This window comes from Ambystoma mexicanum, chromosome 6p (assembly GCF_040938575.1).
Source record: "Ambystoma mexicanum isolate Mex_15411 chromosome 6p, UKY_AmexF1_1, whole genome shotgun sequence".
NCBI lineage: Eukaryota > Metazoa > Chordata > Amphibia > Caudata > Ambystomatidae > Ambystoma > Ambystoma mexicanum.
Genome location: NC_090935.1, coordinates 70296556 through 70314706, shown reverse-complemented (window position 1 = coordinate 70314706; position 18151 = coordinate 70296556). Strand labels below are relative to the sequence as shown.

General features: G+C 42.5%; 1 protein-coding gene across 1 annotated transcript in view; it reads left to right on the top strand.

Moving 5' to 3' along the window:
• Nucleotides 1-5697: 5697 nt before the first annotated feature.
• The window catches only part of LOC138510664 (vomeronasal type-2 receptor 26-like), a 234934-nt gene continuing 222480 nt past the window's right edge, over nucleotides 5698-18151 (top strand). Inside the window, exons 1-2 of the mRNA XM_069626447.1 lie at nucleotides 5698-5721; nucleotides 5838-5961. Coding sequence (XP_069482548.1) covers nucleotides 5698-5721; nucleotides 5838-5961 — 148 coding nt within the window. The remainder of the gene's footprint in view (nucleotides 5722-5837; nucleotides 5962-18151) is intronic.

The following is an 18151-nucleotide window of genomic DNA, read 5'->3' as shown; positions in this document are numbered from 1 at the left end:
ACAATCCATTCGAAACATGGTTGTTAATCCCCTGTTATGGCATGGATACAATATATCTTTACTTCCAGCGAAAACTCTGGGCTGAGGTCAACCATCTGCTGGTCTGATGGTAGCTGTCAAAGTGGATTTCAATTACATTTTGGAGCCATGGGCCAGTCCTAATGTTTATACGCAACGGGTTAAAATAAGGTCTCGAGCTGGCAATCTTGCAATATTGAATGTTTACTGGAACCATATTGGCATTTCTGAGAATACTTTCTTCCAAGATTTAGATCATACCATTTCCTTTATAATTCTAGCAGGTAATTTGAATATACATTGCTTTTCAGGTAATTCTCTTAAGGTGGATGGAACGATACACAAGCACCTTACTATGATGTTGGATAGACAACTAGTCATGTTAAACAGAGCTTTGAAAGGGGATATCCCTCTGAAATCCACCTGGAGGAGGGGCAAACAATCCACCTTTATTGGTTATATATTTGTCGACTGAAGCATGTTTAGTATTACTCACGATTTTCAGGTACTTCCAGAATTGCACAGCGATCATGATTTACTAGTGATGACATGGTCCGGGGCAACTTGGCCAGCTGGTTGTGAATGTTAAATACCAGTATTAGACATTTCGAGCGCTGGTAATAGATTACGGTAGTCTCCAGCTCAACTGCTTGCATTTGAGCAGTCCGTCCGAGATCTTAATTTGCAATTGATCTTCTCTGATAGTCACTATGTGGCAGTTATGTCCATGTTTAAGTTCTGCCCCTCATTTAACCGAACAGCTAAGTATAGACGCAATCATGCATTTAATGAGGAAGTGGTCATGAAGAAAACTGAACTGTATAGTTCCATTAGACAAGCAAGGCTCCTTCCACTACATAAAAGGTTGGAGGTCATCCGAGTCCTCAAGATGAAATACAAAAATTGGCAGAAAGCTTATCGAGCAAGCACCTATCAAAGAGAATCTGAGTTGATGTTATCTATCATGGCATCCAAGAACAGTGCAGAAATCTGGAGGATTTAAAATGCTGAAAACCATCTAACTAGTCTCCTTACAAAATGACTCTGCCCCTAAAGAGACGTGGATTCAATATTTTGAGGACCTGAATGCCTCTCATATTATGTCTAACTCCCATGATTAATCCCTTTGGACGAAAGACAGCAACTTTTTGTTTGAAAAAGCAGATGTACTTTATCAAATAACAAAGTAAAGCACTTCTTGTGCACCTGGCCCTGATGGACTTAATAATTACATGCTGATAGCACCGATGGAGGAGTGGGCTGCGGTGCTTTGTACTATTTTCTCAAGGGTCATAACTCAAAGGTCAATTCCCCCTTCTTGGAAAGTCTATCATTCTACCAATTATCAAAAAGGGACGGCGTGAACTTCCTGGAAATGATCGTCCGATTGCCCTCCTGCATATTCCGGGAAAGATTTTTGCATGATTGCTGCTGAGAGACTTTTCCAGGTGGTTTACGGAAGTTAAAGCTCTTAATATGCACTAAACTGCATTTGTCCCAGGACTGGCTACTGCAATTAATGTGTTTACGGACAACAGATCAAGCAACCGATTTACATGGCATTCATTGATTTTAAAGCAGCATTTGATTCGATAGCAAGAGATCGCAACAATAGTTGATAGCAACAATAGTTTGAGAAATGAGAGAAGGCAGATTGTCCCTCTCATACATTAGCCTTGATTTATTAGCTGCATACAAACACCTCGATTCAAGTTTCCTATCTTTTGACGGTATATTCTCTGAAACCATAATGACCTATCACGTCCTTAAACAGGGATGTATATCAGCCGCCTCTCTATTTAACTTCTTTATATCTGATATAGGACATCAATTTAGATCAGTAATTGCAGAATCTCCAAAAATTGAAGCATACAAGCTTCCATGGCTTATGTATGCAGATGATTTGGTGTTACTTTCTATAACACTGAAAGGATTGCAAAACCTGCTCACAGCCTCAGAACCCTATGTTAAGGATAATCAACTAACTATAAACTTGAGTAAGACCAATCTGTGGTAAAACCAAAAAAAGCAGAAACTCCAATTATAATTGGCATTTAAATGGTAATCGGATAGACACCACAAAGGAATATTTCTATTTAGGCATCAATACCAATGATCACCCCTCTGACTCGCAACCCAAGCAACGGTTATCCTGAAAAAGAGCCAGTAATAAAGTTCTTTAGACAAAAGGTAGTCCTTGCTATAATGTACAGTGCAGGGCCCAGAGCTTTTGAAGAAGACTAGGTTAGAGAGCCTTTTTTAAAAGTGCTTTGCTACCATCTAGTCAGCCAAGTCAGCCAATGTGAATTGGGATTCATGTCCCTCATTGCGATATCCACTTGGAAAATGCTCAATGTACATAAGAAATGTGTCACTGATAATACTGAAGGATCCTTGCTTTCAATCTTGGCTGTTTACTCTAAATCAGCCACAGTGAAAAAATTGGCTCCATGGAAGAACCATATTCCAGCCATCATGCTAGCGGCAGGGATTTAATTAGAATTATTGATAACAAATTCTGATTGAGCAGAAAGAAAGCTATGGCTTTATGATTGGATTCTAACCCGACAACACTGCATGTAGTATGATGGCTTTAAAAATGGTAAATTCTGAATCAAGCGTATGAATAACCCGGAGCAATATTTAATTAAATTCCCAGAGCCTAAACTAAGAACCATGTTTCTACGTTTCAGGCTTAATTTATGGCTGACTCGTGAGGTTGTAGGACGAAAAACAAAAGCTCTGCATATTCAAAGGCTTTGTCGTTTTTGCAAAAATCTCATGGAACGTGAGACACTTAAGCATCTCTTGGTATACTGTACTGCACTGCTTCAAAAAAGAAGATTTCTTTATCTAGAACGACTATACCAGAAGCGCTCCTTTGCAAAACATGAAATGCTATGGGCTATTTTAATGGAAATTGTAATTCAATCATTATCGCTGCAATGACATTTTTGAATTCTTTGCGACTTTCCCATACTGATAATGGATATTTTTCAAATAATTGTTAAATATCAAAGTTTTGTTTTATGGTTGAAATATATATACTTTGCAATCTATATATTCTTGCCCTACTTGGTTGTATGCTAAATATCTGAGGGTTCGAACAACCTTTTTTTGTACTATCTTGTATTTTATTTTATAATCTGAGACAAGAATTTTATTAAGCATTTTTAAGTGTTTTATGTGCTATTATGTAACTTTTTTAAATCATAATTTTAGACTTTTAAAAAATATCTTGTTATTAAAAGTATGTACATTTAAGATGTAAATGTTGAAAGGTTGCAAGTCAACTATAACAATCATTTTTAAAAGAAATAGCAGCAGTAAAAGGTCTGGGAGTTTGCGTGAAGAAGGAAGCTGGCATCCAAGGGGATGATTGGTTCGATGTTGCATTCAATTGGGCCCCATCCTGGCTAGGGGCCATTGTGAAGATGCTGGTACCTGTAATCGTGTTCATCATGGTCATCTTCTGCACCTGCCAAATGGGCCTCCAGTGTTGTGCCAAAGCAGTACCTAATAGCGCAATGATGATGTGTCAACTGGGGTTTCAAAAGTACAGCACAAGACAAATGACGTAATTGGCGCATGTGGCACAAGTGGAGGGTAGACTGTTCTATCATGTTATGCAGTTCACAGGCAGTCACTGTGGCTTCCTCCCGAGGTAGGGCCCCTCTTCAGCAAAAGGAGAAAGATTACAGTTCCTGATGGCGATTGACCCAGAACAGCCCCGACACCAGTGACACAGGTGAGGAGGAAGGGGAGAGTTACAGGTCGGGGGAAGAAGGGAACCGATCTAACACCCTGACCCCGAGAATTATAAGGCTGTATGGGTTGGCCTAGCAGAAGATTTGGGATTTATTTATATGACATGCACATCAGAAGAATATGCACATTCAGGAGAAAGTGAAGGGGGGGTGTTACTGTAGAAGCAACATAAGAGGGGAATGTTGGGAAAGGAATGACCCCATCCCACCACCCTAGGCGCTTTAGTGTGAGGCGAGTCCCATCAGGAGACCAGTGATGTGCCAGAAGGAGGAGGGCATACTAATGGGCCCGCATGATCATAATATGACGCTAATTTTAGATGTTTAGACTTAGTGCACGCATTGGAAACAGATGCCGTTTTGTAGCTCTGGCAGAAGTATAGGGCCTGCATGGCAGCGTGTTAGATACAGGCCGCAAACCTGATGAATAAATCTGAATAGGCCCAAGCGCTGATGAGTGAGAGACCCACGCTACTAATTTCCACAAAAAACCTCCTGTATTTTAAAACTGTTGCTAATATGTTCATCCCGTGAAAGAATGTATCCTGCAAGGCCATTAGACAGTGCTAGGTGCCTTGCTGCACATGTTATCACAAAAAAGGCCAGAGCAAGCCTCTAAGCCCCAACCAGCCAACTATGAGTTATAACCCTTACAACTGTCCAAGTCCCAAGACCCCTGAATTCCGATATCCCAGCTGACCCCAGGCTACCGACTATAAACCAGTCAACCATGAAAGATCTATAGTTTATAATGACATGATTTATAATGCGAGGTACAGGAAGGATACATTATAGATTAAAAGCGAGGGTGGAAGTACTGGAAGCCGGAAGATGCAACTGGGATGAGTGAAATGTGGGCGGTTCAGAGTGACCTCCAGTCTCCCCCTATACCTGGCTATGCTCATGCCAGGTGCCCTGTTTAATGATATGAGTAGCACAGTCAGTGGAATGTAGCTAATTGCCTTTTCGACCTTGGTTCCCTTGAGACGATGAGCCCAGCTGACCCCACGTGATGGAAGATGGACGGACGGACGGGGCTTGGGCCAACGGCCTGGCATCCCCTATGGAATGGGGAGACCATGTATACAGTCGCGTCAACCAGCCGTATGAGTTTTTACTGTACATTTATGATGTTGTGTCCCCTTTTTAAGCTTTTGCTTGCATCATTTTTGCTCAGAACGTTCTTGGGCTGAAGAGTTCTTTCCTGGCACACCTATGTATTGTGTAATTGAAACTTGTTAGCCTTGCAAGAAACTCTTGGTCTTTTTTCCATAGCGGGTTGTATTTTTTCTGGTGTGAACGTTTAAGGGTGTGCCTTCACTATGCACCCAATTGAGTGGTTTCTTAGGCCTTCCACCATCTACAATAATGTTGTCTGAGTGATAGCTCGTCCATACAACCTGATAACTGCAGCAGGATGACATCTCCACTGGCCATTTAATTTAGCTTTGCAACTATCTTCTAGTCTCAGTTTATGTCCATCTTGTTGAGCATGTGTTGTGTTCTCATTTAGCAGTGCACATCTCCTGTTTGTACATTTATACCTTCCCTTGAAAATTACACATTACTGTTACTCAAGGTTTGTAACACCACCATACGTAATTATTGCCTGCCTGTTAACCACTAAATCACATGCTATTCCAGCCGAGTATGAGCCCTTAAGATCTTTTCTTGCAAACAGGTTGATTGTGTCAAAGACATATTACCGCCATATTTAATTATTTATATTGATTTACCTGAGTTCAGTTTCTAAGCACGGATCCGGTATTCAAACCGTTGTTGCTCTGAGTGATCCTGTTTCCAAGACCAGCACGTTGCCCATGTGCTATCCTCCATTCTATATGGCTTAGATCATTTCTTTGCCAACAAATCATAGTTCATAATAGCTCTGCCTCTTCATAAAGATATAATAATGTCTGTGGTGCACCTGGTGTTTGTATTCAAAAACAAAAATACATTATGCGACCAACAAATCACATCCGTCTTACTTGTAATGATTGAGTTTCACAGCTATGATATAATATTCCTGGCTTATTCCTTCAATCTCACCAGGTTCCTCGCTCTGCCTGCAGTGAGAGCTGCCTCCCCGGGTACCGGAAAGCCCCTATAGAGAGCAGGCCCATCTGCTGTTTCTACTGTGTGCCCTGCGCAGAAGGAGAGTTTTCAAACAGCACAAGTACGTGAGTACAAACCTTGTACCTGATATTGTCAATAGAAAAATATTCTAAAAGGCAAACTTAAATGTAACCTTTTGTAGACAGAGTCCCTTACTATAAAACAGCTGTAAAATAAATGCATAAATGATTGAATGACTGTAGTATTGCTTTGCAACAGGACACATGCCCTGCTCAGCAGATTGACCCATTTGCCATATGTAGTGTTACATTGTATTTCGGCAAGGTATGCTTTTACATTAAAGTGAAAATATAGCAATTATGGAGTTAGGTCTGGTGTAACTTCAAGGTATGCCCCAATTTACAAAGGTCACTTACAACTGAGATGTTATTTTGAGATGATTCAGAAACACACCAGGGTTAAGTCAAACACCTTCCTGAACCTGTCAGCCCAACACATATATATTACATGGCCACAGTAGTGGCCATGTAGTTATGGTTAAGTTGGTGTTTCCATAGGAAGAGCTCTTTTTGGGTGGCTTATAACTTCGCTCTCCCTGGACGAATCCTCACCAAACTTTACAAAAAGAGTATTCGGGTCACTCTGAATTTTTTTGCAAAGTTTGGTGAGGATTCGTCCAGGGGGGGCATAATTATAGGGGGGGACCCAAAACTTTTTTTTCCCATAGACTGTATGGGAAAAAAAATGTGCTCGCGTCTACAGCCCAAACCGCTGGACGGATTTTCACCAAATTTGGACCAGGAGCAGCGGCTTGGTCCCGAAAGCATGCTTTTGCAAATTTGGTGAAAATCCGTCCAGTAGTTTTTTTTAAATGACCAAAAAGTAGGTAAAAAAAAATTAGTGATATCTGTGTTTGGTCCGCGGACACACTTCCCTGTTCGCTCCGCGGACAGTGTCCTGATTGGCCAATCGGCTGGCATGATGTTCGCGGACATGCAACGTGTTCGCTGATTGGATGGTGTGGAGCGTGAAGCGCGTCAGATTTTCGGTAGCGCCCGCCATCTTGGATTCGCGGCCGTCCGCGGACAGCGCGGTGAAACTTTGTTCAAAATTTCTATTTAGTACAGTGTGTTGGTGTGTAGGAGTGTTTGGGGAGGGTGGGAGTGTGGGAGTGTATGAGATGGGATGAAAGTTGTGTTTTTTTATGTGTTAGACGTTCTTTTTGTGTTCGATTTGTCTGCGGACATCACGGGTGTTCTGAAATGTTCTAAATAAACTGAATGGGGGGTGTTCTGAGGACTCAATATGTGTCCGTTTTGTTCGCAAGCAAACTGTTCTAAGAACACTCGCAGTGTTCTGAAATGTTCGCAAATAAACAAAATGGGGGTGTCCTGAGGACGCTGTCCGTATTGTTCGTTGTCAAGTTGAATATGTTCTAAGAACACTCGCGGTGTCCTGAAATGTTTGCAAATACACAAAATGGGGGTGTTCTGAAGACGTTGTCGAACACTCGCTGTGTCCTGAAATGTTCACAAATATGAATGGGGGTTGTGGCTGACAAGTTGAAAGTGTTCTAAGAACACTCATAATGTCCGCGGACATTCAAAGTTTCCATAGACCATAGTTGAAATGTTTGACTCTATGGATGTGATATGCTGCGGTGGTTGTTGCCAGGGCATAGAGTCTTGGGTGCATGGCCAAATGGCCATGCACCCAAGACTCTATGCCCTGGCAACAACCACCGCAGCATATCACATTCATATTTGCTTATAACTTTGGGTGAAAAACAAATGTACAAGGAACAAAGGTATTAGATACTATGGATGTGATATGCTGCTATGGTTCTCCTAATTATTGTATACTTACTGTTTGGTCTAGTAACCGGAGTACATGTATTTCTTGTTAATTTCTGTGATAAAAGAAAATAGCATGTTAGTATTAGTATTTTGTAATGACTTATTACATTGTATAATCATTATACTTTTTTTTGGACCCTCATATTTAGTAGATTACAAATCAGAGTACTGTGCAATTTTCTCACTTTCTGTATTTGTTGCTCAAATCATTGGGTCTATGGGAGAAAAAAAAATCCAGGTTGGATTAAAAAAACACCTTTTTCTGTTATGTTACAGTTTATTTATTTGTTTGTTTTCAGTGTTCACTGGTTGTTTCTGGCTAATGCTTTATACTTTGGCTTGTTGTATTTTTTTGGAGCAGTAACATATTTGTTTTGATATTATAACATTTGGAGCAGTTAGATACCAATTGGCATATTCTGTCTATTCTTTTGATATATTATAGTGGTATTGATTTATCTATTTGGATATTGTTACATTTTGGGACAGTTAGATACCAATTGGCGTATTCTAACTGTGTATTTTTTGGTCTACTTTAGTGGTATTCATTTATCTGATTAGTTGTTGTAGAACCTTTGAGCAGTTAGATAGCTTTTGGAGTATTCTAACAGTTTATATTTTTTTAACACAAGTGTACTTAGGGTTTAAATACAGCTTAGTTATAAAATTTTGGTTTTCAGAACATCAAATAAGCATTTGTAAGATTTCCTGGTAATCTCTGCTTTAGAGTAATGGTACTATCATTACATTCAAACCATCCACATTTCTTTTTTATATATGCAGTGTAGTGCCCTGAATTGGTTGTGGCTCCTGCGTGGTAGATTATACCTATTGTTGTGAAGGTTTTCTTACCAAGTGATATTTGACCATGTGTGAATCCAGTCAGCTTGCAGTTGTTTTCGGTACCATCTGCATTGTAACGTAGAAGCATTAGTATTATGTATTTACAATATGTTTGTATTACTAACGTGGAGCGATTATCTGAATTGCAGGTAGAGCATAATCTACCATGGTTTGCATTTTGCACAAGTCGCTGAAATGGAATGGATTAACAATTTGGTATTGATATATATATAAAGCGTTCATTGGGGATTTCTTCTTGTGTCACATTGTTGCAGAGAGTGCATGAATGTTTCCACATGTATGAAATATGAAAGATTTCATTTATAGGTATGTTTTTGTTTTCCAGTACTTGTAGTAAGTACATTAGAAATTCTTGTGGATCTTCCTGTGAGTTTATAGTGAATTTCACCATTCCAGCACAGTAGTCCAATTGTTGTCTTATTCCATAAACACTATACGTGTTGTCAGGATTGCTTGCTGCATTTCTGTGAAGTACTAACATTTGCAAACACAATGGGTCTGTACTGTGTAAGTAAATGTTGTCAACAATTGGTGGTAATTGAAATAGAATATTCATTGCTACATTTGTGTAGCAATTTACCCCAACTATATTTGAGAATTTAAATGGTCCAGGTAGTTATGTATCTAACTGCTTTTTCTGGAGTTTGTCTTCCTTGTTTAAAGAGGTACCTGGTTTACTTTCCCTAATTCATTATTTTTTGCTTGTGGTACTTCATGAAGTATTAGTTTCTTTTACTCTCTTTGGAGGATTTGCAGTGACATCCTGTTGCATTTCTGTTTGATTTATTTTTCTTTTATAACGTTTTACTTTTTGTGGAACAGAATATGTGTTTAGGTGGGGGGTGTATAGTGAGCAAAGTCTATTGTATTCTAAAATGCAAGGAATATCAACGTTTATTTTACTTGCATCAAAGTTGATTAGAAATAGACCGTCAAGTGTACGTAAGCGTGATAGTGCTCCATAGCTCATTCCAATATCTATCATTGCTTTGTCTAGGGTAAGACCTTGTAATTTATGAATCGTGACTGCGTATACAAGAGTTAGAGAAAATTGTTCTCTGCGTACATACATAGCTGTTGAGCGTCCTATCCTTTTTACTTCTGAAAGTTTGTCAAAGAGTATATTGACAAACTGAATTTTGTTGTCGCGTGGGTATGTTTGAAAGCCAACAACTGTACCCAGTGCTCCATTAACTAGTCCTTGGTCCACGTCAAGGTTACGTTTAAACATTACTCTGCAATTTAAGGATAATTTTAATATCTTTTCTAAGCCTGCTGTGTTTGAGATTGATTTTCTAAACTATTTAGTCTTGTTGTGGCTTGGTCACACATGGGTAGTGTCATACCATGTACATCTAGTTTGTCTGTGGTGCTAATTTCCATGATTGGTTGCATTTCTTTACTTAGCATGATTTCATTGAATTTGAAACAGCTTGGAAGAGTTGGCATTAAGGCCATACAATTGACATTTTTGTGGGCTAATTGTTCCATAACATCTGTAGCACATGCATTATCGCCATAAAGTGCATTAATGTGCTGGGTTTTCAATATTGCTTCTGCTTCTTTAGAAAGTATACCAACTCTGATACTTTTTAAAATGTTGGCATAAGTGAGATTTGCAGATTGCCGCATGTTTTCTGTTAATTCTCTGTATTGGAAATGTTGCCAAAGGTTGACATTTCCAATGCTGCCAACAGTTTTATGGCAGAGTTTGTGTCCTAATGTTTTAAAAATAGGCTCACCTTTTACTGGTGTTAATTGAAGCAGATCTCCAAAAACAATAATGTGTTTTCCTGCAAAGAGCTCTTCATAGTCTGTTTTGAGTACTTCTTGTAATCTGAGGTGAATCAAAGCTAACATCAGGTTGGAGACCATGCTCACTTCATCTATTAGTAGCATTTTCATTTGGTTCAATACTCTGCGTAATTCCATTGCAGCTTCTACAGAAAGTTTGTTATAGTCTAATTTGTTCTGGTGTTCTACTGGTAATAGTAGTAATCGGTGTAATGTAACACCACCTATGTTGTAGGCAGCTAAACCTGTGGGGGCAGTGACAACAGCTGACAGTTTGTTGTTTGTCAATTGTTGAAGGAACTAACTAAAATTTTGATTAGGAATGTTTTGCCAGAACCAGCTTCACCACTGACGTACAGTAGTATAGGTTTATAATTATGGCAGCAACATTCTTTATTTTTATGTTTTACACCATGTGCAATTTGTTTTGTTACTTCTTGAAAAATGCTACTTTGCTCATTGTTTAGCTTTGATTGTAGTATAGTTAAGTCTTCTTTATATTCACACATGACACATGGTGTTTTCTACTTCTATCATAGCTAATTCTGCCTCATTTATTATTAGTGGTTCTCCCAGTGGTTCTTGGCTTTCTGTTACAGAAGGTTGACTACTGTCAGGAGTGTCCTTATCTAGTTGGACTTGGAGTTCTTCTTCGTGTTGCTGTTCATTGTGCAACATTATTTTGTACTGTGTAAAGATTACATCAGTTATAGTGCTTTCATTTGCTTTGAAGGCAACCTCATATGAGTCATAGTTACCTAGTAATTGTTCTTCTTTTCTCCATGGTTTGAAGAGTTGTAGCAGGGACATGTAATATACTTCTTTATGTTGAGGAGTCTTTAATGACAATTTGATATGATTAATTAAATTTGGTTTAGTGAATTTAACTAAGCTGCCTTCACAGTTTGTCACTCTATATTTACCATTTTTTTCATCAGGTTTCATATTATTTTTGTGTGTGTAGTTTTGGGATATGTGGTATAGACTCATGTTTTCCAAAGTATTACTTCTGTTTTTTAAAATGTCTTGGCTGTTGGGATCATGTTTGGCTATTGTTTCTATATCTTCATATGATTTTAGCTGGACCAAGACTTAGCCATACTAAATTTTCAGATTTACCATACAATGCAGGACTAGTTAAACGAGCAGCTGCTTCATATGATCCACATTCTCTATGGGTGAGCATTTTTATGCCCAAGCTGTATAATTTCAGAGATACTGTTTTATCTGAAGACAGGTCATTCCAGAGGTCTTGGAGCTCTGTCTTTTCTGCTTTAGTTAAGTATGCTGTGACATATCGTGCAACAGCAGTAGAATTGTCTGCAATGTACTGCACATCTATGTTTGCATTCCATAAGTAGGCAATGATTGCATTATAATCATTGATATATTTTTCTTCTTCTTTTCTTTTTATGTAATATGTATTTTTATGTGACTTACCTTTAACACTATGAGGTTGTTCACTTGACCTGTATTTGTAACTGGTCTAGAGAAACCAAATCGGCATTGGGTGTAGTATTTGCCTTTGTTTTTGTATTTGCGACGACAATATTTTCCACGTTTGTGTCTTTGAAATTGTAAAATTTGTGCATGAAGATCACTATTTGTGGCTTCTGATGGAATTTCACAAGTGACATATTTTTCAATAAACTGTAAAACAGTGGCATCACTGTCTTGATCAAATTTATGAGCATCTTTAATCCATAAAAGCATATGGATTGGTGGTGCTCTTCTGGCTTGGTATTCTTTTCTTCCAAAAAAGTGTTGCACTTCTCCAAGGGGGGGAACAGTTTTATTACAAATAAAATGTAGCATAGCAATGAAGCGATGGTGAAAATATCTTGAAACATTAACAGGATCCAAAGAACAAAGTTCTCCAGGTGTTAGTATATCTATGTTTGTTTTGTTTTTATTTGATATGCGTAGGAAATCATGTAAATCTTCCCATGCATATTCTGCACAACTTAATGTAACAAACAAAGTGGGTGGGCCAAGGTTTCTGATCATACAACGTACATCTCCATGACGTCGAAACCAGTACTCTTTAGTACCATGCATATTTGCTAATAGATTTGTAATATTTGATTGTAAAACCTCATCCTTTTGTTGCACTTTTTCTAATAAATTGTGCAGCTGTCATATTTTGAAAGTGTGATCCTGATTTTAATATGTGTGCAACTCCGTAACATAAAGTTGCTAGTTCACTTTCAAAGAGTAGGTGGAATATGTATTCCACATTTTGTCTAAATCTGGGATCTTCAGAATACATCCGTAATGAGCGGTATTCTGAAGCTGATATTTGAATAGGTCTATCATCATACCTTCCTCCTTTGCCAGTAGGAAAGAGTAGAGGAAAAGCATGTGCTTCTATACTTTTTTCCCATGTGCTGATTGGCGATCCTTTTGTTTGACGCATTTGGTAAGTTTCCAGTACATCTTCTACGGTGTCATTACAGTGCAAAGGATGAATTGTATAATGGTTTAAAGTATTTGATATTGTAGCAGGATCAAGTAGCTCAAATTGACCAGCTTCCTGTGTTTCTTGAATTATTTCAGTTGTATCTTTCAAGTTTTCTTCAATATTAATTTCTTTGTAATATTCATTATTCTCTTTAAGATATTGGAAGGCTTGTCTATATAAAGGCTTGTCTATATAAATCTACCAGCTGTAGCCATATTTTTTTGTCTTTTGTAGGTACTCAATTTACTAAGATAGTTAAAGATTGCTGCATTGGACGTTGCACTCCTAGAGTATGCACATTTCCTTTTAGATCTAATGGTAAATAAACTACTTTTCCACGAATGCCTTTTACCAATTCAGAGGGAGGTAATTTTGCTGTTTTTGGTTGAAGGCGTATTATTGCTTGAAATGGGTGTACTGTTTGAATTATGATGCTCTCATATAAATTAAGTTGTTGTAGGGGTTTTGGTACTGGGTATAATTCCAAATTATTTGTGGTAGTTTGGTTGTTGTCAAGTTTTGTAGTGCAGTAACTGCAAAGTATTAAGGGCTCAGTTATTTCGTATTTGTTTTCTGCTACAAGGTAGAGAGCTAATGCAAACCATTTAGAATCTTCATTGTCTTTTATTTTGTATGATAGGTCTTCAGTTTTTGTGTTACTTTTATAAAAAGTTCTACGGCAACATACACATACATGGTTTGGTACTTCAGCTGATGTACTTTTAAATTTTAGTATTTCTTTTTTGTATGTATTTAGCAAAAGGTTGCCATGTGTAGAAGTGTTGCTTAATTGGTTTAAAGCTATTTCATTCTGTAAATGGCTTTCACTTCCAAAATATTTTTTCTGGATATAGTGAATTTCTTCAAGTAGGTCTTTTGCTATACCATGTAGAAGGATGTTATTTAACTTTGCTAGTGCTAAAAAAGGACTTTTAGCATAGTACAGTTTATACACTAGATTTCTTATAGTTGAATGATGTGTTGATATCCTTTGGATATCATGGAAAGTGGTTTTACAAGTAGGTCCTGTAATGCAGGCCAATGAATGTCCTTGTAGTCCTGTGTACTTGCGCACTGGACAGGTATCCATATTTTGCAGTAATTTAATTTTGATTTTGTCTTTGCTTTTTACATATTTATTGAGGAATTGGCGTAAAGATTTGAAACATTGTTTGGGAATGTTACACATTGACGTGCATGGCCATTTGTACACTAGACGTTCTGATTCAGTTGAATCAGGGCATATTTTTGTAAGGGGTACTTCTTGTTCCATTATGGTATTATTCACTTTTTCATAACCTCGACCACTGCTATGTATGGCAATTGTATTTGTTTGCTTTTGTTTGTACGCTTCTTCATTAAAATATGGTTCTGTGCTCGTAGTGTGATTCCATTCACCTCTGTAGATACTTAAGAAGTTCTTTCTGTTGACATTTCGCTTATTGAGAAGTCTTTTTTGTAATTAAGGGGCCGATTCATGGAACAAACGTGCGCCGAAAATCTATGCGCAAGCAGGCGCAAGCGGAAAAAAACAGGCGCACGCGCACGCGTGTGATTCATGGAAGTCCCTGCGCGTGTACACCCCAGGATGTGTGCCAAACCCGTGCATGGCACACAAGTCACTGCAACATCCCGAAAGGCGTGCGTGACGCGCACAGTGAAAGCGCACAACCTAGGCGCATACACCAGAAAGTGGGCGGGACACGGGGCGTAAAGCGCGGAATGGGGAACAACGCGCGAAAATAAGGGCGTAACTGGGGATGTACTGCAGGGAAGCAGACGGAGCGCCCACACGCACTCGAACCACACGTATTCATGGAATCGAATAGGGCAAAGCCACGCACAGCCAAAGACACGCACAAGCCGAAACACGTCCGCCACACGAAGGCAGGCGGGAGCGTCCCTGCGCATTACAAAAGTGGCAACATACAGCAATTGTGCCTGTGCGAGCGGGCTACGTGTATTTCAGGGGTTCACGTGAACTTTTTCACGCGATCGGGCTTGGGGAAGCGGGCTACGTGTATTTCAGGGGTTCGCTTGAACTTTTTCACGCGATCGGGCCTGGGGGAGCGGGCTACGTGTATTTCAGGGGTTCGCGTGAACTTTTTCACGCGATCGGGCCTGGGGGAGAGGGCTACGTGTACTTCAGGGGTTCGCATGAACTTTTTCACGCGATCGGGCCTGGGGGAGCGGGCTACGTGTATTTCAGGGGTCTACGTGAATTTTCTCACGCGATCGGGCCTGGGGGAGCGGGCTACGTGTATTTCAGGGGTTCGCGTGAACTTTTTCACGCGATCGGGCCTGGGGGAGCGGGTTACGTTTATTTCAGTGGTTCGCGTGAAGTTTCTCACGCGATCGGGCCTGGGGGAGCGGGCTACGTGTATTTCAGGGGTTCGCGTGAACTTTTTCACGCGATCGGGCCTGGGGGAGCGGGTTACGTGTATTTCAGGGGTTCGCGTGAAGTTTCTCACGCGATCGGGCCTGGAGGAGCAGGCTATGTGTATTTCAGGGGTTCGCGTGAAGTTTCTCACGCGATCGGGCCTGGGGGAGCGGGCTACGTGTATTTCAGGGGTTCGTGTGAACTTTTTCAGGGGTTCGCATGAAGTTTCTCACGCGATCGGGCCTGGGGGAGCGGGCTACGTGTATTTCAGGGGTTTGCGTGAAGTTTCTCACGCGATCCGGCCTGGGGGAGCGGGCTACGTGTATTTCAGGGGTTCGCGTGAACTTTTTCACGCGATCGGGCCTGGGGGAGCGGGGTACCACTCATCGTCTGCCTTGCGTGTAGAAGAACGCGTAGCCAACACCCGCTGTGAAGTAATAGCGTGTGAACCCCAACGGATGGAAAACACACGCACCGCACGAAAAGCACGTACAGAACAGTGTAAAGGCACGCGGGATCTCCAAGCCCTGCCAGGGCAACGCCCGTGCGCAAAACGTCACAGACGCGCTTACGCTGTAAGGGCCTTTGGTCCAATGAAATCGCGTACGCGTGCTGACGCGCTTACGCGCTAAGGGCCTTTCCTCGATTTTCACGCTGACGTGCAGGCTTTTCACGTGCCAAATCACTCCGTATCAAGCTGGCCACGCGAAAACACACGGAAGACCACGCTCCTGCCCAGAAGGCCGAATTACTGCCCCCCAGTGCCCCGAGCAGCCTCCCACGTGCCATCTGCTGCTGCTTGCCTGCCTGCCTGCTGCCACCGTGCCCTGCCATTTGGTGCCTGCACATCAGCCATCTGCAGGGATCCAGTTGCTGTGTCCACCCCTGCTGGAACAGAAGACTCCCGACTCAGATAACATCGCTCCACAGCCCAGCCCCAGGACCCAGTTGCCCACCCACTCCTGCCCCTGGGGTTGCCATGTCGGGCACATCCACATCTGGCACCAGTGGCAACAACCCGGCCAGAGGGGCAGAGGGGCACCAGCTTCACTGCCACCGAAGTTGGTGTCCTGGTGGAGCAAGTCCTGGGGCAGTATGATGCCCTCTTCGGATCGTCCCGCGCCAACAAGGAAGGACGGGAGAGGATCTGGGCCGACTGTGTGGTTGCCATCAACGCGGAGGGGGTGGCAACCCGCACCATCCAGAAGGTCAAGAAGCGCTGGGAAGACATGAGGTCCAGGACCCTCATGAAGGCCCGGCGCCTCGTGGAGGGGGGCCGGGGCCGCATGAGTTCCATCCAGATGGGGGTCCTGGAACGCGTACACCCAGCGCTCCACGCCCAGGTCCTTGAGAGGGAGACCCGTCTGGAGTTGAGCGGTAAGTGGCCAAGCATTGCTGTGTGAGACAGGGCATGTTGCAGTGTGCTGGTTGTCTGATACTTGCCTGTATGTGTGACATAGGCCATGTACGCATGTATGTGTGCAGGGACATCATGGTAATGCATGTGTAATGCATGTGCGACCAGTAATGTGAACCGCACGGTTGTTGCATGTGTTTAAATGCGACATGGGGAGCCCTATGCAGATTGTACACATGAGAGCATGGCAGTCTCTGTTCCTGGACATGGGTGGGGGTGAGGGATGGGTGCTGATGCCAGGTACATATATGGTGTCCATGTCTGTGTGCCTGACCTGCGTGTCTGTGACTTGTGGATGCCATGGATGCATGACACATGTCTGTGACAATGTACAGATTCACTGATGCAGCCTAGTCATCCTTGTACCACTGTGATTGGGGTGTACGGGGCCAGATGGATGTGACTGAGGTGAAGTGTGTGCATGTGATAGGCATGACCCATGATGCATGTGAGTTCCATTACATTGTATGTTTCGAGAGTCCATTGGACATGTATGGAAATGTCCATGGCATGCACCATGACTGTCACTGTGTATGTTTTGCCTGGACTGACACATGTGTTGTGGAGGGACATGATGGAAGTGTACTTTGACAGTGGCACTCATCTGCTATTGCTTCCTGTCTAGGGGACCATTGTACAGTACCCTGATGCTTGTGTTCTATGTCTCCCTCTACGCAGCGGCTAGTGAAGAAGAGGGCGGAGACGACGCTGTGGAGCAAGGCGGCGGGGATGCCCCCACGGCTGCAGCGGAAGGGGTGGGTGAGCCCCCACATGGGCCTGCTACGGTGGAAGACGGTGAGGAACCATCCAGGTTGGTGGTTTCCACAGAGGAGGAGGAGGCCGTGGTGCAGTCCAGGGGCAGGGGCAGGAGGCAGCACAGGTCACCGTGGAGGGGCCTGTGCATGTCGCTGTCCCTGACCCTGTGTGTGCACCACCATGCACCAGCAGGGATGCCCCGTCACAGGCCCGTCCGCAGGTAGAGGGGATGTCCATGTCATCTGACTCCCCTCCACCTGCGGACGAGGGGACCCCTGGCCGTATGGAGAAGGTCCTGATTGGGGTCGCGATGCGCACGGCTGTGATTCGTGATGCCGTGCATGCTTCCCAGGAGGAGCACGCATGTCATCACGAAGAGCACCGTGCCGACGTGGCCCAATTGGGATCGTCCATGTTCGGGGGTTTCCTGCATGTGTCGGTCAATCTGGCGGCCCTCTCCTCCTCTGTGGAGACTATACGCCAGTCGTTCTCCTTGCCGTCTTCCGGCCCAGATGCCACCATGGCCCCCTGTGGACCTGCCCTGACCAATGCAGCCAGCTCGGTGGGGATCCCATCCCTGCCACAGTCGGGAGTCAGAGGTCCAGCAGGGGTGGACACCACAGCAACTGTACCCTAGCAGATGGAGGATGTGCCGGCATCATCAGGCCGGGCATGTGCACGACGGCGCTGATGGATTCCATTAGCCTGGATGCCGTCGTGCTGGCAGAGGCAGTGGCGTCGGAGGCAGCAGCGGAGTCAACG